This window comes from Pipra filicauda, unplaced genomic scaffold, assembly GCF_003945595.2.
Source record: "Pipra filicauda isolate LSUMZ 115617 unplaced genomic scaffold, ASM394559v2 scaffold69_size3009148_pilon, whole genome shotgun sequence".
Classification (NCBI taxonomy): domain Eukaryota; kingdom Metazoa; phylum Chordata; class Aves; order Passeriformes; family Pipridae; genus Pipra; species Pipra filicauda.
The window spans coordinates 2,949,522-2,973,522 of NW_024104864.1; the positions used below are offsets into that span (position 1 = coordinate 2,949,522).

The window sequence follows — 24,001 nt, forward strand, 5'->3', positions numbered from 1 at the left end:
AACTGGACTTGGACACAGCCTCACGTGAAGCATCTAGGAAATAAGAACTCAGACCATACCTGTAGAAAGGGGGAAACACTATCATGAAAGCCGAGACTTCAGATGACTGAGGAGTCACACCAGACAAGCAGCCAATGTGAGCTCCCGTTTAACGCTGTGAGTACTGGGCAAACACAATCCTCTGCAGACTTAAGGCTAAGGGACCTCGTCCATGGCATTGGGGCTTCCAACACTCAAATCCAAAAGGAACATTTTTATAAGATACTGAAAAATTTGACAAGATGTAGAAAGAAAAGACAAGAATAATTTATGGGCTGGAGGAAATCCCTTACAGTGGAAGGTTTACAGAGTTTCATCTATTTAGCTTGTTAAAAAGTGGACTGAGAAGAGACACTAGAGTGTTTAAATACCAGTCCAGGGGAAAAAGCACCACTGTGCTCAGGCTCTCTGAACCAGCAGGATGCATGTATTCAGAACTAGTGACCAGAAGCCAAAGCAAGGAGAAATCTGGCGGAAATATTTAAACAGCAAGAACACGAAGCCCTTGCAGCAGGCTACCAATGGAAGGGATTCTGTGTCCCAGTGCCTCAAAAATCAAGCCAATAGATTTTGTCAACACATAGTTTAAATACCCATTAGTTCTTGGTGCGCACTACAGGATAAATGGATTGAAATGTCACCTGTGAAGCGCAGGAGGCAAGTCAGACAGCTTCTTATAGCCTAACCTACACATCTACAAAACACTCCAACTGTTCACAGCCAACCCTGGTGACTAAACACAGAGAAAAAGGTTTCTGCCACAGGCTCCTTGCTTTCCTTGTGCAAACTGCCCAAAGGCAGGGATGTGCTGCCCTTGCATCCACCCACACAGCCGCTCGGGACTCACGGCAGCAAGATGCTCGTGCAGTGGTCTGGTGCAGGGGGAAGGAACACACGTCACAGGGGCAGGGTGCTCACAGCAGCACCTTCAAGAAGCCTTTTACACCAATTTATTTCCATACAGGGTGGTTAAAAAAAAATAAGAAGCCCCTATTGGTTGTTCATACAGAAGTCTGGGATTCTATATGCTTTTGGGTGGGTGACTGATTTTAAAACCCAACAACATGCTTTTTCCCTTGCCTTCTCAATCTCTTCCGAGTCAGCCTCCATGATCCAAAGAAACTAACAAGTGACACACAAGACTAGCAGTCATGTGGACCAATAAAAAAAAAGGGGAAGAAGAATTGAAGACGAAGAGAAAGGGAAAAACAAACAAAGATTGAAAATAAAAATTCGCCAGGATAATGCGTTTTATAAACACAGAGATAGAAACAGTTACAGCAAGGACAGAGCGGGCCAGGGGTGGGGAATAGATATTTATATATATATATATATATAAATTCAAGGGGCCTTCAGTTTATTCTTGTTGGCTCCCCCTTCTCATTAGATTGGTCTCTCTGTGGGGATCTTCATCCCCTTCTCTCCACTGTCCACCTTTTGGGGATTCTCTCCCATGACCAGGGTCCAGAAGAGGCCACCACTGCCGTGTGAGTCCAGCCCGTCTTGGCAAGAGGGAGCCTGGGAGAACACTCTGGCGGGAGGTGAGCAGGAGAAGCTAGCCTTTCCCTGCCTCCTGCTGGCTCCTTGAAAAGACTGGTCTATTCCTCCTCCTCCTCCTCCTCCTCTTTCCCTTTGGGAAACTGAGGGCAGGACAGGTGTGTGAGTGCGAGAACTGCTGTCATTTCCACCTTACAGGAAAGGGAGCAGAGAGAAGGGTGATGATTATTTTGGCAGTCTCTTACCCCCCTCTAGTTGCTTTTTGGTTTGTTGTTGATGCCTGCAGGCTTTTCTGAGGAGGTGGGAGGAAAAGCAGGAGGGAGAGGAGGAGTACAAGCTGCTAGGATATCATCCACAACAGGCAGGAAGAGCAATGAGCAGGAACCCACATTCCTACGGGGCCTTGGCCATCATGCTGCTCAGACAGCTGGGAGAGAGAGGCAGCAGCCAGTTCAGACAGACTCCCCTCTATTGCTCTCCACCAGGGGAGGAGAAAGAATGCAATACTCCACAGCCCTTGAGCAGTGCAGGCACCTGTCCGTCTCAGAGAACATGCCTCACCTCTCCCCCCTCCACTGGTCTCCCCTTCCACTGGGGAGAAGGTTTCTCCCATCCAGTCCTTGGGGCAGGACGAGCGACCCCTCCTCCCTTTCTCAAGCAGGAAGGACAGGAATGGATATTTCTCTCTTAGACACTCAAGGCAATCCTCAAAGAACCCCATCCAGCTGTGAACCCTGCCACATTCTTCTGTGGCCTGCTGAAAACGTGTCCAAGCCCCTGTACGTACAAGGGCCGTCTCTCCATCCCATCCACCGTGTGTCTCAACACGCAACCCCCCTTCATACGCATCCTACAGTGAGAGAGAAGGCAAAACAGGGGCCTTTCTTTGGGTTTGAAAGGAGGGGCTCTTGCATGAGGAAGTGATCCCAGCACAGGAAAGGGGCTCTTGCACAAGGAAGCATCCTCCTACCAGGCAGGCTGTTGCACAGAAGGAGCACCCCCTTGAGACAGGCTGTTGTTCAAGGGGCTGCCATGAACAGGGTTACACGGCCAGAAGAGGCTGTTGCAGGAGGAGAGGCCGGAGACTGTTGCACAAGGAGGGCCGCTGCACAGGCGGTGCCCCTGGGCACAGGCTATGCACAAGAGGCGTTCTGCTCCCTGGGTTGAGGTCTCTCTAGGAGCTGGAGAGGTGCTCCACTTGGATGGCGCTGGTGCTGACAGTGAGGCAGATGTCCTTGTGATGCTCTGAAGTCTTGTAAGGAGTCAGGTCAAAGGAGCACTGGGGGGGAGGATTGGGTTGGTTAGTGTCTCCAGAAGGGCCCCCTGCTGCCCCCCCGCCCTGCGGCTGGAAGTGCTGCTGCTGCTGCGAGGCCTGGGCTTGTGCCTGAACCACCTGCTGCTGGGGGTCAGGGATGTTGTGTTTCCGCATGTGCTTCATCAGGTACGTCTCCTGCAATGGGAAGAACGGTGTGAGAGGAGGGAACAATGCTCACAAAAGCCAAGGCCAACAGGGAGGGACATAGACAGCTCAGATCCCATTGGATCTGGAGGAGATGCTCCCTGGGAAGCGTGTCCATTTCTGCCACTCCCCAGGGCAGCAAACACTCACCGAGGTGTAGGCCCGGCTGCAGATGGAGCAGGTGTAGACCTTGGCGTGTTTCACCGTGTGCGTAGCCAGGTGTACCTCCAATGAGGCAGCATCCGTGTACGCACGGTGGCAGTTGTGGCACTTGAAAGGTTTGTCTTTGTTGTGCTGCCGTCTGTGGGACTGCGCGGCAGCAGTGGGGAGCGAAGAGAAAACAAGCACGAGGAAGGAAGTCAGTATTAGTACTGGAGACGGCTTTATCTCTGACACCCCTTTCCAGACAGGCCCCAAGCTCCCTAGGCTCCCGACTGCTGAGGAAGGTATGGCTCCTAGCATAGGGGACAGAGCTTCTCCCACCAGCCCACCACACCTTCCCCATTCACACCTTCCCCTTTCTTCCCAGGCATAGTAGGCATCTCTGGACAGCAGAGACTCCTAATGCTCGACAACCCCTATCTTAGTTTCCATGCAACTCTTTCTCAGTCTTTTCCTTTTCTTGGTCTCTCCTCTTCTGTCTCCATACACATTTGCTCCCTGCATCTGATACCTTCAGGGCAGGATTTGCTTTAACTGCTTGCAGGTGTTTACAACTCTTTGCTATTTGGCACACCCCGTAGTTCCCCTCCTCCAGGATACTGCAACAGGACACACCACTTCTGCTTTCTTAAATCCCTACCGTTATGCACTCCATATCATTGTCAAACAGACAAAAAACCCAACCAAATACCCAGACTTTATTTGGTGTAACAAACATTTTGCAAGTCTTGCTCCAACAAAGTTAGAAAATTGCAGAAGAGATGAGAGGGACTTTGTCAAGGTCTTACTGCTTTCAAGTCAAGTTTACAGTTTTACAGGATGCAACCATTTATGTGACTTCTTTGGGTCACTACTGCCACAAAAGTCAGGAATTTCTCCTGGGCCCAGGGCTTCGATAGCTTTTCTGTATTATTTCACTCTCTTCCCAGCTGCTCCAATTCTTCCACCTCCCCCAGCATTGGCATCCTTGCCACCCCCACTGGCAAGCAGGACACACCCAGCCCCTTACCTGCAGGTTGGAAAGCTGGGTGAAAGCCTTTTCACACCCAGGGTGAGCACATTTGTAGGGTCGGTCCCCGGTGTGGATACTGTTGAGGAGGAAGAGCACAAATGGGAGGCAGTGAGCAGGCAGGCAGGGCAGGCTGCCAGGGCCTGATGCTGTGATCAAATCTCACAGCCACTCAGGAGAGCAGGGAAAGGGATGATGTTGCCTCCAGATGCTGTTCTATCTGGACATAGAGCTCTGCCCAGCTCCCATGTCCAGCTAGAAGTTAGAGAAGACAAGCAGTCAAGCAGATTTCAGAGAGTGACTAGGGCTGAGGAGCAAGAGCTTATGAATGAATGCCTTGCCAGCTCAGCACGTGGGCCACCTGAAAATGTGTTGGGAAGGGGTCTGGAGGTCCAGGCTCCCTGCTCCAAGCTCAGGAGTCCCAAATGACCTGTTCTCTTGCTTCCACAGTACCAAGAAAGCAGCTCTGTTCCTTCTCAGGATAGACACTCCAACACTTTTCCCTTTACATAACAGGCTGAGATCACCTACAGTGTTAATCTGTCCCTGTCCCCCTGCAATGCCAGGAGAAGCTTCCACACACTCAGTCCAACCCCCGTGGTGCCAGGCTGGGATCCCCTGCAGCCAATGCCTCTCTCTCTATCGCTCTCTCTCTCTGTGCCACCCACGGTGCAAGACCAAGGATCCCCAGGGACAGCACGTGCCCACCTCAGCCCTGACGTGGTCAGTGTCTCCTGCGCAGCCTCCACTCCGTCCACTCTGGTGGGTCACCTCCTCCTGGGGGTGCAGCCGGCCGCATTCCCCGCCCGCCCCCCGCATGCTTGGCGCGCGTGCTCCACAGGTGCATGCCGGCAGCGCGGGGGGGCCAGGGCCAGCCCCCAGCCTCCTCTGGCCCTTACCGTGTGTGCTGCTGCAGGTGGGAGAGCTGGCGGAAGGCCTTCTGGCAGTAGCGGCAGGTGTAGGGCTTGGCCCCCGAGTGGATGCGGAGGTGCTGGGCCAGGTAGGATGTGTTGGCGAAGCTCTTGGAGCAGTGAGGACACTTGTGCGGCTTGACAATCGCCGTGTGGAGCTTGGAGTGGATCCTGCCGAAGAGGAGGAGGAGCAGCAGCAGTTGGACATGACCGCCATCTGGCTAGTGCTGATGGAATGAGGGCACAAAGGGGGTGGGACAGCACCACGCTATCTGCTACACAGAGGAACTCCAAACACAGCATGAGCTCGCTTGGTCTCAAACCGTGCTCCCCTTGGATTCAAGAGACCATGGTCTGTCTGCACCGGGGGAGGATCCAGAGAGAGGAACCATAGAGCTTGGACTGAGGGGCATTGGCAGACCCGTGTGTGGGAAGCCTACAGCTGAAATAGCAGGGGGGCTGCAAGCCTGGACTTGAGATGTTTGGCAGAACTATGCTGGGGTGACAGGCAACAGTCCTCCTATGCCAACACTACTCTCACTCTGACATAACCAGCCCTGCCTCCTGTCAGAAACTGTCACTCCACTGCAGATGCCCCTCAGGCTGAGCAGCGCCAGCCTCTGAGCATACCCAGCCCCTCACAGCAGGGCCAAGTCTCATGCGTCAGATACCGCTACTGCCGACTTGTCGAGTACGAGACCTGACCGGCCTGTGAAAACCAGCAAGGTCTCCCCAAGGCAGTCGCCTACTGAGGGTGCTCACAGCATGCTGGGATGACGGCAACATGCAGTGCAGAGGGCCCCCAGCCTCCTCCAGCCCTTACCGTGTGTGCTGCTGCAGGTGGGAGAGCTGGCGGAAGGCCTTCTGGCAGTAGCTGCACGTGTAGGGCTTGGCCCCTGAATGGATGCGAATGTGCTGGGCCAGGTAGGAGCTGTTGGCGAAGCTCTTGGAGCAGTGAGGACACTTGTGTGGCTTTGTCTCCGTATGGGACTTGGAGTGGATCTGCATCTCCGACTTGGAGTAGAAGGTCAGCGAACACATCCGGCACCTGGGACCGGGGTGAGGGGAAGAGACAGTGTCACATGGGGGTAAGCCCCAATATGGATCAATTCTAACTGGATGGGATCTTCCAAATGAGTGAAGAAGGGATATTTTCTCACTATGTGGTTCTGGGGAGGTTTCACCTGGGACACTGCTCAGCTGCAAGTACTCCAAGGGCACAAATTTAAGCTAGGAACTGGCAGAACAGACCACATGATACCTTGCAGCCAGACAAGTAAAGGTCTTGGAAGAAACCAAGAGGCCAATTTATTAGGCTTGCAAGAGAGACAGGGCACTACTTTGGAAATTTTCCAATAGCAATCCTAAGGGAGCAGGAATAATTCCTAGACAAAACCCCTACTTTGTTCATCTGAGATTTATTTCAGTCAAAAAAAAGCTTGGAAAACCTGGAAATCCCAGGTTAAGGCTGATCTTCATAACAGAAGTTAATTCCATGTACTGCCAAGTCCACAAAAGCAGTTATGACCAAACCCACATAACTCTGTTCCCATTTTTGGAGAAGACACCGGAGAATTTAAAATACAAAATGCTGAGAATAACAACAGTGCTGCTTTCCTAGTCAATGTCACAAAGATACTCTGGATACCAAATGTGGTATTTCATTGGTCTAATGGGCTTTCATCATTTCAGTCTTACTGATATGATGCAAAATGTTTTGCCTGGGAGTTTGGATCCATCTGTTCCCATAACGATCAGAAACGTATTTGGTAAAACACAGACTCTTTGAACAGGAAGAAGCAGTTGGCATCTCTCTGCTATGGATGCTGCTGTTAAAAACTGTTCCTCCACCACGTCACCAGGCTGTTGAGAGAAGCTCGCACTGTTTTACAATTCAAGATGCTAAAAGCTTTTGTGGTTGATAATTTGACAGAGAGATAGAAGCTGCATCCAAGTTACTGGACTTCCCCCTCCCGCCACCCCTCAAATATGTGTCAACCAAGGGGCATACTTAAGGGTTATCTGAAACTAGGTTTTCCATCTTCAGACTTTTCAATTAGAGACAAAAATTGAACCTGCACATCTAACTTCCCAGGTCACTTTTGAGAGAAGAAATGACACGCAGAGGAAGTCTGGTTAACATGAATTCAACCTTCAGTGTTTTTGTCTGGGAATTTCCTCTAGTTTTACAAGTATTTACAAAACTGCTCAGTCACAAAAGTCTCTGCAGGTATTACAAGCCACAGAGAGCTGGTCCTGCTCTTCCCATATCCATCTCCTTGAAGGAGGATACTTCATTACATCTACTATTGTGACTATTTATGTTGGAGCCAGAAGCTTTATGAAGTGTGCAGTCTGATTAGTGCATGTAATGTAGGCAGTACTTATCCAGCACATACCTTAACTTCCACAGGCCCTTCCAAGCCACAGCTTGATTTCAAGCCATGTAGCTGAAAGCCATGCCTCCCTAGCAGGCACTCCAACACACAACTGCTGTAACATTTTCTTCCTCTCCATCATCGTTCTTTTACATTCATTATCATTTCTAACAGTTGTTCCCACATGTCCTACCTTCATCTTTCTCTTAATCCGTTTTAATTGCAAACCCTAACAGAACACGCAAGCTAAATACGTCCTTACGTAAATCCCTCCTCACACACACACCAATCCCTCCTGAAATCAACAAACAGAAGCAATTTGGCTGTTTATCCCTACATCTATGAGATATAAGGAGTAAAAAGGAACATCAGAATGATCTTTTAAAAAATGTAGCTCTTGGTTTATAAATCAAACACTTGCGCAGTTTGTTCTAGACTTCCCGAAATGCTAGACTTGAATACAGCATATGTATTTTGCAGTTATCACGTAGTACTTACAGGGATGATGACTGTGTATCCTTGAAAGCAGCAACGTTAGAAAGAACTTTAAGGTGAATACTGAACTGAAAATTACCTTTGAGTCACCAAGTCCAGTTTGCTGCTAATGCAAGCAATTACAGCATAATCCCCTGCGTCACTTTTATCAAGCTCCTTCTCAACCGAACCCCGTTCCACAACATCATTGCTCTGACAAGGAACCATTCAACTGAGAACAACCTCCCAGTGTAATGCTGTGCTAATATGGCTCACCAAAACAAAGGGGAATAGCAGGTATCATTTTTGTAAACAGGAGTGGAGCGACTATTTGTGCAACAGCGTGTCTAATTCTGAAGTCCATGTCATCAACAATTACTGAAAAACTCAGCAGGCTCAGCAAACTTAAAGAATCATGGCATGTGGAAAATGGGTTTTGCAGGAAAGATTCAGCAACTCTTGTCTAGGTTTGGAGTAAAGCTTAAAAGATAACTTGGTCAATACCCAAATAAATCTATCTAAGGAGAAAAATAGCAACTATCAGAAGCTTGTTTTATGAACAAAGAAAGGTATTACGAGAAACAATAACTGACACTAGAAGTTAAAAACCTAAGAGGAAACAGGCATTTCCCAACCATGTGAATAATGCATCTTTGGAACAACACTCGGAGGCTATAGCATGGTATCAATGACTTGGCCCTTACAATCAACATTTTGAGAATCCAGCTGCCTTTCTAAGAGAAATGCCCTTCGAAAGGTTTTGCTCTAGTTTAAATAGAATGCTGGGCATTAATCTTATCTATGCTGGGCACATGACTCTACATTTTAAATAGTCTGTTCCGATGTGAAAAATTCATGAACTTTACCATTCCATCAAGTCTAAGTAGTCCCATGCATTAAATCTGCAGTGCCATAAAGCCATCTACTTTATTTTCCATAACTTCTGCGCATCCTTTACTTATTTGCTTTGTCAGGTACCTGCCTTCAGGACATAAATTCCATAAAATAAAAGTTTAATGAAACATCCTTTTCTATTTTCAAAATAAAATTATGAAGGTGTTTCAAAACCTCCCCAGCACTTGCATAAAAATGATAAACCTGTTAGCAAAATCATCCCTAAAAAAAAAAAAATAAATCAAAACAAACCCTGAAACAAACAAACAAACAAACAAAGCCATGTTGTCTGAATTTAACAGCAACAGACATTCTGATACTGTTTTTCAAACAACATTCAAAAAGAAAATCTTGTGAGGACTCATTTTCTAATTATCTAATTAGCATCGACCCTGAGAGAGCAAGAATGTTATACAGCATTAACAAATTCATGAGCCTTATGAGTTAAAACAAGCCATGGAATATAGCAGAAAGCTCTATTTCAGAGTTTTATATTGTGTGGTATCAGGTTTTTTCAAGGGAACAAATGATCCATTTAATTAAGGCCTTTGCATTCTGCCTCAGACAACATCAAATATTAAAGGGGAAGATGCAATCAGCCCTCTAGTGGGCAAATATGGATTCAAAAAAATGTTAAATTTATATGGATAATGAGAACATCCCATCTGATACTAGCAGCATTTCAGTATTCTATTTCAGTGAACGTCTCCTGGCTGGAGAGAGGAAAAGTAGGGAATGCTCCTTGCTAAGCATGAATGAAGCACTATATGAAGTAATTGATTTTTCCTCCCCTTCTATTTTTTAAAAAAAATATCCATTTTTAATATTGTCTCTCCACTGTGCTTCTAAACTACCACTCCTTTCATCGTATTCTTTCTGAGAGCAAGTAGCAGAAATGACTGCAGCATTCCCATTGACAGTGTGACACAACATCCCTGCAGCTGCCTGTTATGGCTCTGCAAATTCAGACAGCCTTGAGAAAATATCCTTAATAATACAGAGGCTCATATCAATAGTTAGATTAGCATTCAGCCATATGCCAGAGATCAAAATTAACCCCTTCCAATGTTTATAATGCTTTCTTTTTATAGGGAATCTGCAGGGAAATACAGGGAGACATTCAGAGAATGTTCATGTTAGACAGAAACACCCTCAAAAATCATGAAATGCCAGTAAAAGGTGTATGTACAATTCTAGTTCTGCTCCCATATGAAAGTCATCACGATGAGTCATAAACAAAATGATGCTTATAGCAACTAGACTACAACTCTGTGGCACACAGTACTGTATTTTTTTCCACTTTTCATGGAATGTTCCGCCTCATTCATCCGATGCTGTTAGGAGATAAAATACCATCTGAAATACCAGCTCATAGTAAAATTTGCCTGACATGGATTAACAGCCTTTTTCAATCAAGTGCTTAATTAATTAATATCACAGTTGTGAAAACTATGTAAGCTTTTACATAGCTCTGAGAGTTCAAATTCTTAGTATCTACTGAGATTAGTCTTACAAGTTTAACTGAGTCCTTGCTCCTTCTGTTAGGCTACAAATACAAGTTAGGCCACAAGTTAAAATAAAAATCAAAACAGGAAGGTCTGAAGTTAAACTAGATGATAAGAGTAAGTTTAGGCTGTCAGAGTCAGCAGTTCATTTAGCAAGGAAACAAATGTACTGTCTTTGCAATGCAGAGTTAATGAAGTAACTAATGCAAGCATAGCATAATAATGGATGCACAGTTCATGATAAATGCTAACTTAACCCTCTAATTCCCCTGATTTTTTTTTCGTAAAGCTGAAGTTAAACATTTTTTTGTTAATATTTTGTAAGAGGCAAGGGAAAGGAGACAAAAGCTACACAGGTAGAAAACTTGGGTAACACCTAAAGAAAGTCAGTGAGTACTAAGATGCCAAATGAAAGCATGTGAACTGTACCTCTGCTTCCACACTGGCACAACCACCATCAGCTGCTATTCAAAAGGCAACGCTGCACCTCCACGTAACAATTTACACTACTGGCATGTATATCAAATCTATCAGCCACGCTCAGAAATCTCAGTCAACTTATTTCCACAGTCCTTCAGTCACCTGGTGGCTTGATAAGGCTGCAGAAAAGCACACTTTCCTGGCACGGCAGTGAGTGTTTTTAAATGCTCTCATCATATGGCATTTTCCCAGTTCTCAGATTTGAGGGCATTCCTGCATTTTGTCCATTTTCCAAATGACCTTAAAAATACCAGACCCAGAATTTTGTGGTATTTCAGCATACTTCACAAGTTGCCTGCCTTCTTTTAATGACTCCATTATTTATGCTTTCAACAGTTGCACTTACCCTTTTCTGTCACAGTTTCGCACTGGGAGCTTTCATGATTTCACTTACTTCCTAAAAGTTTTTTCCACAGTCATTGCGTTCTGGGATACTGTTCCTCCATATTCCTTATCTTTAGATCAAAGACATTCAATAGTATCCAATAGAACACTTTTGTCTGATAATGTTTTCCACTGTCCAAATACTTGCACCTCAATCCCTGACTGCTGGAAAAGTCACTCAGTAGTACCCAAAAGGCTAAGTCTTCCATTGGGCTGTATTACAATATATTTTGTCTGAATAATTCTAGTTTACAACCACATAAAGATCCCCTTTTTTTTTCAGCGATCCACCAGAATTGCTTTTATCTTTATCAGTCATGACTTCCTGTTGACCTTCAAATCATTGAATATCAGGCCTAAGACAGTCTACCGATTTTTGAAATCAGTCACCATTAGCATAAAAGACCAACAAAACAGTAAAACACAATAAGGTATTTCCTGATATAGTGATAACATACAAAAGCTAAAATTAAAAAAATACAAAAGGCCCATTAGAAAGCACTACAGTAAATTTGGAAACACCAAGATTAAGTTCATCCATGTCACCATAATTTGGCTCTGCAATGCAGGTGCATTCTGATACAGCCTTATTGACTGTTTTCACAGAACTGCATCCTTATTATGTTGCACAGAGAGATACTTAACAAACAAGCATTCACTGTTTTCTATCACCATTCTCTGAACAGCCTCCAGCCTTGTCGACCACATGCAATTCCAACCTCATGAAGCAGAATCGCTCATCTGTTGTGTCCATCACAGAAATACCAGTGCTTCATAAACACTCATCTATACCCACAATGTCCCTGGTCTATTTTTTGTAAGCAAAGGGAGTGAAACACAGTAAAAGAGACATATCCACTAATTTTGAGTGGCCAAACCAATACCTGTGAGCACTTTTTTTTCTTTAAAGGAAAATTCATATTATATACATTCATATCACAGCTCACTTAAGTGTCTATGCTATAACTATGAGATGCAAACCTTTTGCAAAGCAAGACAGGGTCTAACCTGTAAACCTTTTGCAAAGCAAGACAGGGTCTAACCTGTAACAGAGGAGTATTCAATGATACTTGAGATTACAGTTCTGGGAAGACCAAATGTTAATTATTTCAGGATAACTGTCTGTGGTCACTCGTAGCCTGTGACAAACACAAATCCACTGAAGACCAGACCTAACTCGTATTTGCACGCACTTCAAGGCAAGATTATCTACAGACCCAAACCACGTGACTGTAGAATAACACAGCAATCTGAGGCAGAGGCAGGCATAATCTACAGTTCTTCATACCAGCAGTCGAATGCCTTCCCCAAACCATCCTTCTCAATTCCGCAACCCCATGTCAATGCATTTTGGTTTTTTTTAATAGAACATTCCTTTCATGTTATCTGAGTAAACATGCAGGACTCTGACAGGCCACCATCTACCAATAACTAATCAAGGATGGTATCAAAGTGCATTGACTCAGTAGGGCCAAATTAAGGTGTGATCAGATAAGATGTGCAACAAAATAGTTTCAAAGTTCTCTCTCCCTGTTTGAAACTGTAGTTGTCCCCCTCACTCCCCTTGCACACACTCATTCCATTGACACACAAGTAACTTGCCAAAGTTAAAATCATGACTGCAGAACCTTTCCTATTAATTCTTTCTGCTTGGCACTCTGATGAACTGCCAAGTGAGAGCACGTACATGCATTCACACACACACAGTTACAATATCTCAGCAGAAGGGAGAGAACTTACCATAACTTAAGTTTTTTACCTTATTATATATCCTGAGGCATGTGGCCAGTCTAATTCTGCCATTTTCTAACCTCCAAGCACTGTGTTCATACACAAAGCAAAGCTTATGTGTACAAACTATGTGTGTACCTGTAGATGTGCATGTGCACCTGTCCTCCTTAAGAGTTTTGAGATCATAAGCCAATTTCAACCAATCTGGAAAAAGGGTAAGGATCTTAAAAGTTAATACAAGTCTCAAAAATATGCATCTGGGGAAAGAAGAGAGACTCTCTTGGAGCCCTCTGCTGAGGGAAAGGCTAGTAAGCTCACCCTTGATTAGACATCAGAGAATCCACACAGGAGAGAGCCGCTGGAAACCAGGCTTCATTAGTTCCGCTGCTCACGGAACCACTTGTTAAAAAAAGCAAACAGAAATTCCAACATGTGGCATCATACTGACACCCATGTTGGTCATCAGCAATCTTAAGATCCACTGCACAGACCTCTGCCACTGCAGCTAGGATGATAAATGACAGCAACGATACTTTGTCACCTTTTTCTAGCCTTAGAGGGAGATGAGGTTCTTTGCCAGAGGAGGTCATATTCTTGTGCTGACCTCAAAGACATGGCAAAATTTAGAAACATTGGGTTTAGTATTTCTAGGCTTTGGAGGGAATGTGGTCAAACTTTCTGCCTGACATTCCAAACTTAATTCCCCCTTTGCCCTTAGCCTTCTAGCCTGTAGCAATCCGCCCTCTCCCCCACCAAGACCCAGGCTCAAGCATTTTAGCCCCGTGTGCCAGCCTCTTTATCTTTTACTGCAGGGACTCTTCCCTATTTCATTCCCTCAGTTGCCTAAGATTTGTCTCCTCTCCCCCATGCTTCTATTTGTCTGTTCATATCCCATACTCTTGTCCCTCTGTGTTCTGCCAGTTCTAGGTATATCCTCATTTTCCAGCACGTAGCAGATCTGGGTCTTTCTTCCTCCTGCTAGTCTTGGCCCTTCATAGCTTATCCCTGTGCTACCTCCCCCATTTCTCCCTTGCAAAGAGGCTCCCCATCCTCTGCTGCATTCCCTAGTTTGTAGGCTCTTATCTTTTCTCTCTCCTCCTTTCTGATTCCCATCTCTTATCTACCAAGTTTCCAGATTTCCTCAACGCAAACAGCCCCAGTCCCTGCACATATCTCATTCTCATCCCTACTACATTTGAACCAAGTAGTGTCTTCTCACACCTTGTCTTTGTGCCCATCAGAGGGGGGAGACTGCTGTCCACACTGGGCACTAAAGACTTCCTTCTGAAGCAGCAGGAGGAGCAGTCATGACTGAAGGAAAAGCATGCTTGGCCATTCAGTGTTAGCCTATGGTTCCAGAGAGAGTACACATGTAGTCCAGCCTCGTACAGAAACTGAGAGAATGTTAGAGCGTATTTATCTTTTCTGTGGAGATGGAAGTCTGGTCACTGCCTGGAGCCATGCAACCCTCAAGAAACGTCAAAGAAGATATAACTTTCACATATTTCGACCACAAAACTATAAAGCATCTCAGAGCATGCTTAACAGATTTTTTCCAAGTTTACAAATGGGCAAATTCTACAATATTCTCACAGACATACATGGCTTACAAAAGCCAGATTTCAAAGTCTATTCAAAACCATGGGAAACTGACCAAACAGCCATGCTAAATCCAGGGCAGAAAAAAAGGCCTGAAATCAGACATGCCTGAGAATATGCCCACCTGCTGTATTCAAACCACTGGCACCCAGGTGTACATAATCTTCTCACTAATGAGGGCCTCCATCCAGCTTCCTCACCTTCTACAGCTCAACTTGCTAAGGCTTCTGTACACTTTTGCACCTTGGACTTGCCTCGGAAGTTTCCTGTGTCCCTCAGCTGCTTATTGCCTCCCAAACCCCCTGCTGTTTCCCAGTGAAAGTAGGGAAACTCAGAACTTGAGGTGGGTAAGAGAGAGCTTGTCAATCACACTATGATGGTCAGGCCCTTCCCAAGCCTACAACCTTTCTGTTGGTATCTGAGGCTCCAAAGTACAGCTCGCAAAACCATTCCAGACTATCAATTGGTATTTGTCCTAGATTTTACAAACTTTATACTGGAACCAAGCAACACCTATAGAGAGCTCTTTTCTCTTGCAAAGAAGAAACTATTTAGAGAACTGTCAGAGAAGCCTGATCATCTGGCCCAGAGAGGCTGAACCACTTCATCAGTCTTGTCCACTGATCACATCACAGCACAGACTTCTAAAGCACAGAGGTACAGGCACCACAATACTAAGAAACAATACTACTGTATCCAGGATCTGTTTGTTCTCTTTTCCTCATCACTGAGAAGCAGCCATGTGCTTCACACTTCACATCTTACTAGAAAGAATCTTGATGCTGATCTCATTTTTCACAGAAAAAGTGAATTCTACGAAGACATCAGGGAAGATTAATGAAGAGCTGACAACAAATACAGACAAGACTGAAGTGACATTACTCATGACAGAAAATGCTTCACAGGACTGGGTTAGATGCTGTCCCCTGTAGGTGCAAACATTCTTCTAATAGCACAAAGCAAAGCACCAAGGACTCTGCCAGACTAATCCTAAGGCTAGACGTCCAAGATACGCAAGCAATGCCACCATTAGCAAAAGCCTCACGCCTTTTCTTGAAAAGAAAGACCTAGTCACAAAGATTCTTGCACAGCTTTCACAGCAGCCTACTAATTCACTTCTAGGGATGATACAGCAGCAAAACAGCTGCCATGTGCTGGAGCAGGAATCTCTACATTTAGCAGAGAATGGGATGAGCTGCAATACATTAAGGTTTGTGCTCCAATTCCTTCCGCATCTGCCTGGCTGTGCTTCCCCATTCAAGGCCTTACTCTGTCTTTATCACCACAGCAGGAGTCAGGAATTATGGATATTAGCCACATGCCCAGACACTCAAGACAAGAGAGCACACAGAGCTCAAAAAGAAAATGTGAAACAAAAAAATTAATTAAATTTGACAAAATAATCTCAGGCTTTAGGAATTGGGTATTAAAAAAAAAAAAGTCACGTTGATCAATATAGTAAAACTCCTTCCAGGCATCTGAATAGATTATTCTCAGTGTCTCATCATAGGAATCAGTGAAATCATACAAATGTAGTCATATGAATACCAACTCCTCCTCCAGCCTGAGAAGGGAACAGGAGTAGATGAACCTCACCCACAGTCTTAATTTAGCTGGGATATGTCTGCATTCTGTAGTGACGGGAACTACTGAAATCATCCTCTAGAATACAGAAAGAACCCAGCAGTCCTCAAAGTCTTAACTTGCGAGTCTATTCATATGCATATTATGGAGCAACAATTTTACTGTATTTCACAAAGGTTTTCTCTCCCACAGCTCCAAGAAAAGATAGCGTTTTCCTTTATTTTTTCAACAATCATTTTTAGTTCCAAACTTGCACATAGAAAGCATCAGCCAACGAGGAAGCTCCAAGGAAGGCAGAAGTACTCCTTGGTGGTCTTCAATAAATCTCAATTTAGCTATCCCACACCTTAGCACTGCTCAGAGGAAGGCCTGCTTGGGAGGGGGGCTGGAGGAAGAGGCAGAGGTACCACACTCAGACTAAACATAACAACAGGAAATCTTCCCGATTACATGTTCCTACATATAAACTCATTCATTTTTTCCCTGTAAATTCTATTCCATGAGCTGTTAAACAGACTATGCGTGTTTATAAAGTTTCTGCTGAGTCACTCCACCTGGTCTTGGGCATTTTTTTTCCAAACTTACAAGTAAACAAGGAGCTATAATTAAAGCCTTGGTTCAGCTTTAATTCTAGTGTTCACTGCCAATTGTGTCCCCTGTAAATACATATTTAACAACCTAATTAGCAACCCAGACTGTAAGCAGCTTGAGAAGTGTGGAACTGTGGCTATGGCCCAAAATAAATGGTGGGATTACAAATAGCAAGCTACCTAACACTCCCACCCCTCTTCACCATACGCTGATTATATTTTCAAAGTGGAAGAACTGGGACATTGGGTAAGAGAATAAAAAGGCTGATCCAAGCTCTGGTTTTATATCCATTTAACTAACTGTGTTGATTAAAAAAAGTAAACATTTAAAAAATGCTATAATTAAAAGTGAAACAGTGCCCAAGGTGGATGCACCAATTCTGTGTAGATGACTTCATATTGATATGGCTTAATTCTAGAAACATAATTAAATCTGTACCAAAAAAAAAAAAAAAAAAAGAGGGTTTAGGATGGCAAAAGGGAAACTTTGAGACAGGATCTTGGGCACATTGTAGGGAAGTGAGAAGACATAGGACTATCTACTGTTTCTGTTTCCATTTGGTTACTACTTCGCCTCTCATTTATCTTAATCATCTGTCAGAATCACCTATCTCTGAATCACATAAGTGCTTCCCACCCAACACAGACCATCACATTTCCTCCCTACCACTTGTCTGCTCTGTATGGTTCCCACCTTCTCTAAAACACCCATACTCCTTATCCTCTGGTTTAAGTCCATCCTAGATAATCACTGCCTTTCCCACCACTCGTAAATTCAAGCCACATCCCTCCAAGCTCAGAAACCCAACCTCAGGGCTCAGAACTCTCCTCCCTCTTATCCAATACACTCATGATTCAGAAACACTCTTACAACTAATTAAAAAATTCACCTTTTTCCCCTCTTTTGTTTAGAATGCTGAAATAGGAGGAGATGACATGGGGCAATGCATACAGGAGCAAACACGCACGACAGTTCACTTCTTGCTCTGTGTGCCTCCAGTCTGTAGTCTTTACACTGGACAGACTGGAGTCCTAATTGAGGAGCACCCAGGTACACCAGGGCTCTCAGCTACACCAGACAGCACTGCACTCTGCAGTACACCAGCCTTACTATCTGGCTATGGCATCAAGGATACAGTTTAGCCTCCATAACATCCGTTAACTAACCTAGGAACATTAATGACTATATAAGTCTACTAAGGAGATCCTTAGTTTTGGGTTGACCCACCAGCTTGCAAACATTCCTGATTAGAAAGAAAACTCAACTCTTTCTGCAGCTCAAAGATTCTCTATTTAAAGACTCTCTAGGAAAAAGGCAGAGATCTCTTCTTCCCCATGTAACCCTCTGAAGGGTTAAATACATCCCCATCCCCATGCAGTGTTACAGTCAAGGTTTAACCCTGCTCCCCACCTGTATGTCTTGCCATCCTTGTGCTGGTCCTCATCATCTTCGTTTGTCAGCACAAAAGGGTCGCTCATCTCTGGCAGCCCTGACTCCTGCAATCGTTTCTTCTTCCGGCCCCGGGGTGGTTTGGGGGCAATTCCCCCACCCCCACCACCCCCACCACCTTCAGTGAGGGCAGTCGTCCCTTTCTTGGACAGGTCTGGAACCACCTGGAGGGCTGCCTGGGAGCCAGGGGGTAGTGCAGAGACAATCATGGGAGCTGAGATGGGAAAGGTTTGGGCAGAGGCGGCTGTGGTCACCAGGGAACCTGACGGGGAAGTTATCACCAGACCAGGACCTGCAAACAAAGGAAGATGGAGGAAGTCAGTTATTACATCTCCAATTATGCCCAACATCCTTATCCCACAGAAGCACCTACTTTTGACTACAACACAAACAGAAGGGTAGCTTCCCCTCCCAATGCATTCCCAGTTTCCACTGCTGGAAGTCAAACTTACAGAGAATTTACAGTGAAATCACACCCAGGCAATCCACACCATCAATAAGGCTAAGAATAATCGACAGCCCAAAAAGGATTCTCCAGGCCCTCCTGTCTCCCCACTATAGAGTCTCCTCTGTATGCTGTCGGAGACTTTGGAGTGCCCTACCTGCTGTCATGAGCCCAGCAGACTGCACTGGTACCACGGTGATGTTCTGAGTCACAGGGGCTTGGCTGTGTGGTGTCAGCTGCTCTGGCTTGGTGTCCGAGTCCATGGAGATGCCAGTGGGCAGGGCCACAGAGGTGGGTACTGTCAGCAAGGCAGGGTAGTGGGGGGGAGCCAGGCTGCAGCCCTTCTCTGTGGGCAATAGCTGCTCCTTCATCTTGTTAATAAACATGGTGTTCTCAATCTAAACAGGCAGGAAGGACAGATTTTAGGATACCCTGGCACAACTTCACCCAGCATTTGGCTGAGCAAGAAATGCAACAGAAACACTTACACATGGACTTCTAATGGGAAACAAGACCAACATAATAGGTTGGAAGATCTTACCTGTCCCGAGACAGTGGGCACTGCTGGCCAGAAGTACGGGGAGGAGTTGAAATGAGATTCTTCCATCCTAGCTGGGCACAGGGGGAAAGAGGAAAGGGGAAGGGAAGAGGAATGGAGGATAAGGAAGACAGACAGACAGACACACACAAAAAAAAACATTAAACCCAAAGAGACTCCAACATGGAACTGACTCAGTCTAATGCTGCGACAGTTCCTTAATTTCCCCTGTCATTCTTGAGCAGCCTCTCCCCCCTTTTGAGCTATCTGCCCAACTCAAAAAATTATTTTCAGGGGAAAAAGGCATCTGCTATTCCCATGGGCTTGGGTCCATCTCAAATGCCTCTTGCCCAGTAGTCCTCCATGCAAAATAAGGACTGACTAGAAACCTAGAAGACCTCCAAATTTTCCCAATTATCATCCACCCAAGTACATGGCATAAATGAAGTCTGTGCATCTGCAACCAGGCAAATACAGATGAAAACCATTTTTCACTGTCACAGACAGTCTGATCCCACAAGCAGTGAAAATTTTGTACCCTGCCTGTCCCTCCACCCCAGCTCAACACTAAGGACTCAGATGCAGCAAAGGGACATTAGTATTATGTTACACAGGAAGAAAGACAGGCAGAGAGAGGGAAACAGACTTGCCCAAGATAACAGACAGCCACAGCAGACCAAGAAATCAAAAACTTGGGGCTCCTCACTTCCTACTGCCCACCCCAGCCCCACTCTTGAAAGAAAGACAGAAATATCACTCAATATTCCTGCTCTCATCCAATGAGACTAGGCCATGGGAAAATAACTGACTCCCCTGCTCCTGAGATACCCTATTTCCAAGTGAGATCATGTCATGGCTCTCTATTACTCACTTCATTCCCACATTTGGGACAAGATTCTGTAGGACTCTCTCCCCAGCCAAGTGCCCACTGCTCCACCTCAACTCTCCATGCATTGAGAGGATCAGTTAGACATCAAAAGAGAGTCTCCTGAACACAGAGGTGTAACCTCTTTAGGAACACCTGACTGAAGAAGCACTTTCCTTTCTAATCCTTATATTCTCTGTGTAATAAGTATTAGTGGACAAAGTTTGTTACACTTGCAAAAACACTATTCAAAAACTAAAGAAATTAACAAAAGGATATTTCCTGAAGTAGAAGATATAGCTATTCCTGAACAAATATGACAAAACTGGTGGGTAAAATACACGTGGTAAAAACTGTGCTCAGAGTACATCTGGCAGAGAAACCAACCGCTGTAGGTTTCTCATGCAGCTGCCTGCAAACCGTCCCGCTCCTATTTCTGTCACAGCCTAATTAACAAACCAATATTGTTTCTGAATGGCCTGTCTCAACCGTCAGGGAAGCTCAGAGGCATGCCTCGAGTAGCATGAAACACTTACTTCACAGACGTACATCAGGGCAGAATAAATACATGTGGAATTGCTGCATGTGAGCCAAAATGCAAAGATAATTTTCCTCTATGTAGAGAAGCAGTATTTAAATGAACTAAATTACCCAATAATTTTGGTTTTATGAATTGCTCATGCAACAGCAAGGCCAAGTATTCCTGCCTCACTCACTCAGTGCAAATCAACCAATAAACACACTTAAGGATAAATTATTTACCTTACGTCATGGCATGCAGTCAGACTGCTCACTGCCTGACTGAATTACTCTGGATTTGCACTGCTGTGATTCAATCAGAGTCTGATGGGGCAACACTCTTACCTTCCTTCCTCTGCTTTCTTTTCTGAGGCAAATTAATTATTAAGTACACTGCCCACAGCAAAGCCCTGTGCATGTAACGCTTAATTACGTGACCTTTTTCTTCCACAGGATGGGCACACATGAAGAGAACACATTCTTGGCAACTGAGTACCACCTGAATGAAGAAGGGTATTTTGTTTGGAATTTCCAAGTTTGGGGTTTTTGCTTGGTTTTGGTTTTGTTTTTAAAATAAGTAAGTCCTTATTTTCTTAGCTTCCACATCAAAAACATCAAAGTGAACCTGATTCTCTAAAAACATAAAGTTTTATATAATAATTAGATGCATTTTCAAAAAAAACTTTGTAGTTCTCCGAGACTCCTTTGGACTCAACTGCAAACTTCAGGAGTTAAACAGAAAGATGCCAATTTAAGCAAAAATCTCGCAGCAGCTTTCTTATTTAAAAGTACAAGGAATGAAAGGCAAGTCCTCTCCAGATTCCAAAACGCAGACTAGCAAAGGCCAGGGCACTCAGTGGCTGCTTGTCTCCATCTAGTCCCCCTACCACAGCTTAACAGAGCATTTAACTTTTGTTTGCTCAGTTTACAATGTGTGCAAGTCAAAATAAGGCTCTTATTGATTCTTCAAAGGATGACTACACTGTTTTTGTCAAACTCTCTTAGAATACAACTCTCCATCCAAAAATCTTCACACTCAAGCAGACTACCAGGCCTCAAAATTTTTGGCTGGAAGGGTTGAAGCGTGTTGGAGTTATAAGAATGTGGAGGAAAGGGAGAAATGGTGTAAGAGTTGAAGCTTTCATGCAAGTTCACTAGCAAGCCAGTCTTCCAAAGGCAGAAAACAAAGGTAAGATTCCTCCACCAAACTACTGTCCTCGTACCCACAGCTGTCCCTCCCCTACCCCGCTTTTAGGCTGAGGGATATTTTGAAAACATGCACCCCTATTTGCAGCCCCCACTTCGACGCTGCTCACACTTACTTTACCAGAACTCTGCACGTAACCCTTCCAATTGCTCTATAACTACCAGACATGGGCTGGAGCTTCAACCCTGTACCACAGCACGTTCCCACTGCAGTGCCTTCATCATCCCAGCTTCCACAAACAGGCCAGAGATGGGACCTTCTTCCTATTCACCAGTCTAGTATCAGACAGATGTCAACGTACCCTCCTGATATAAACCAAAAACACTTTCTATGTACAGACCACAAATGTACAAACACCACATAAACAACCCAGTGAACCAGAGAACTCACAAGGGACAAGGGATCTGGAGTTTAGATCTCACAGAGTACTTCACAGAATCACATACTTAACGTGCTGGATTTATACGTCTTGGCGGGTCACCACTTTAATCATAAACAGATAGATAAAAACACATGCAAGTACACGGTGAGGTAGAGGCAGTGTTTCTGGAAGGCACAATCAAGGTTGGATATGCAGGTATTTATTCAGAGGTTGACTTTTAACATGGCTTTCTTTATTCTCCAGATACCTGGCTTTTACTTTCTATTCGGAGCAAAGTTTTCAGTCGACAAAAGGCCCTGAGTGTGACACTCAAGAACGATTTAAACTTTGTTTTACGTCTGCCCAAGATCTCTGTTCAATAACAAGGAGCTTTTAGGCTTAATTGCAGCAAAACACTAGGGATGCTGAAGGCCACATAGGCTGTCAGATCAAAAGCAAAAATACCTCCACAGAACTCAAGAGGGCCAAAACGTTCAAGCACCGCTACACCTTTAAAACTCACATCAGGAATGCCCCGAACGTGCAGGACAAAGCCCTGGATCCCAAACCCGCACCCCAGACACAGAACTTTGGTGCCGTTCCCTGGTAACGTGCAGCCTCCATCCCGACCCATCGAGCGCCTGTTGGAACAGGTGCCTGGCAGAGGGCAAACCCTGCGCCTCAGCTCCTTCCAGGCGCTCAATCCCTTCTCCCTCACCCTGGAGCTCCAACGCCCTCAATTCCCCACCTCCGGGACCCGCGAGCCATTCCCTCCCGTCCCTCCCGGCGGGAGCCCCGGGGCAGGGGCGAGAGTCACTCACGCAGCTCCGGGAGCTCCTTACCCCTCTCACTCTCCCTCCTCTTGCATTTCTCCTCCTTCCAGGGCCGGCTCTGCAAACAAACCGCCTGGGTTACCGGGGGCCTGGTGTCCCGCATGGCAGCGCCGGGCGCTGCGCGGGGCCCGCGGGCCGGGTTGGCCTCGGCCATGTGCGGGACGGGCGCTCCCGCGGGGCCCGCACCCACCTCCACCTCCCCCCGCGCCGGCCGAGGGCGGGGCCGGCCCGGAGCGCGGCTGCCCCGCGACGGAGTGCCCGACACCGGGACGGACGGCGGGACAGATAGACACACAGACAGCCCTCCTCCATTTCCGCTTCCGGATCGCCCCGGCCCCGGAAGCCCCGCGGCCCGGCCCCCCGCCCGCGGCCCCACCGCCCCGCACGTTACCGGGCTCCCCCCCAGCGGCGGCCCCGACCCGGCTCCGGCGGCGGCGGCGGCCTCCTCACCGGAAAGAGCAGCGGCGGGGTGCTTCCGGGTCAGGGGGCGGTGCGCGCCTCGGTGCTTCCGGGTCGCCGAACGGAGCGGAACGGCGTCATCGGCAGTTTCGTGTGAAAGCGGAGCGGCGGCAGCCCGGGGCAGAGCTGCCCTCTGCGGGGGCACCGGCGGGTCCCCGCGGGCGGGGGTCGAGGCGAGGGCCGGGCGCGCGCGCGCTTACCGGAAGCGCGGAGGGCGCCGGCGCGCGAGGCGGCGCTGGCGGGCGCGAGGGCGGAAGTGGCTGTGGCGGGCGGGGGCGGGCGCGCGCCGTCCGCGAGCCCCGCCGGCAGCGCCGCTTCCGGCCTCGCGCCGTCACGTGATGCGCGCGGGACACGGCCTCGTCGTGAATATTCATGAGCCCTCATGAATAATAAATAACTCGGCTGCCGTCGCGTGCGAGACGGGACCGGCGGGCTGGTCCAGAGGGGTTGTCCTAAAGGCTGTGGGTGCCAGCGCCCGGGACGGTCCCGGGCTGTTCCTGAGGATTTGTCCCAGAGTTTGGCTGTCATGGTACGGGGGGGTCCCAGCCTGCCCCTGTGCCTGCGCTGGCTCAGGCGCTTCCCTGGTACGCGGCTAAACGTGTTTGTCTTGCTAACCCGACAGAAAGGA

At 46.5% G+C, this 24,001-nt stretch overlaps 1 protein-coding gene across 13 annotated transcripts; it reads right to left on the minus strand.

The window, feature by feature from the left end:
- Window positions 1–238: 238 nt before the first annotated feature.
- ZNF384 (zinc finger protein 384) lies at window positions 239–23,557 on the minus strand. 13 transcript variants are annotated; one of them, XM_027730308.2, is made up of 11 exons: window positions 23,365–23,557; window positions 22,924–22,972; window positions 19,133–19,199; window positions 18,749–18,989; window positions 18,108–18,438; window positions 13,242–13,322; window positions 5,901–6,125; window positions 5,066–5,248; window positions 4,167–4,245; window positions 3,146–3,304; window positions 239–2,986 (listed from the first exon to the last, which is right to left on the minus strand). In XM_027730308.2, the coding sequence occupies exons 3-11, from the start codon at window positions 19,196–19,198 to the stop codon at window positions 2,711–2,713; spliced, it is 1,641 nt and encodes a 546-aa protein (XP_027586109.1). In that variant the 5' UTR covers window position 19,199; window positions 22,924–22,972; window positions 23,365–23,557; the 3' UTR covers window positions 239–2,710. The 13 variants fall into 13 exon arrangements, with proteins under 13 accessions (XP_027586109.1, XP_027586108.1, XP_027586114.1 ...); XM_027730307.2 differs by having other exon boundaries at window positions 19,133–19,203; XM_027730313.2 differs by having other exon boundaries at window positions 22,903–22,972.
- Between the last annotated feature and the right edge of the window lie 444 nt (window positions 23,558–24,001).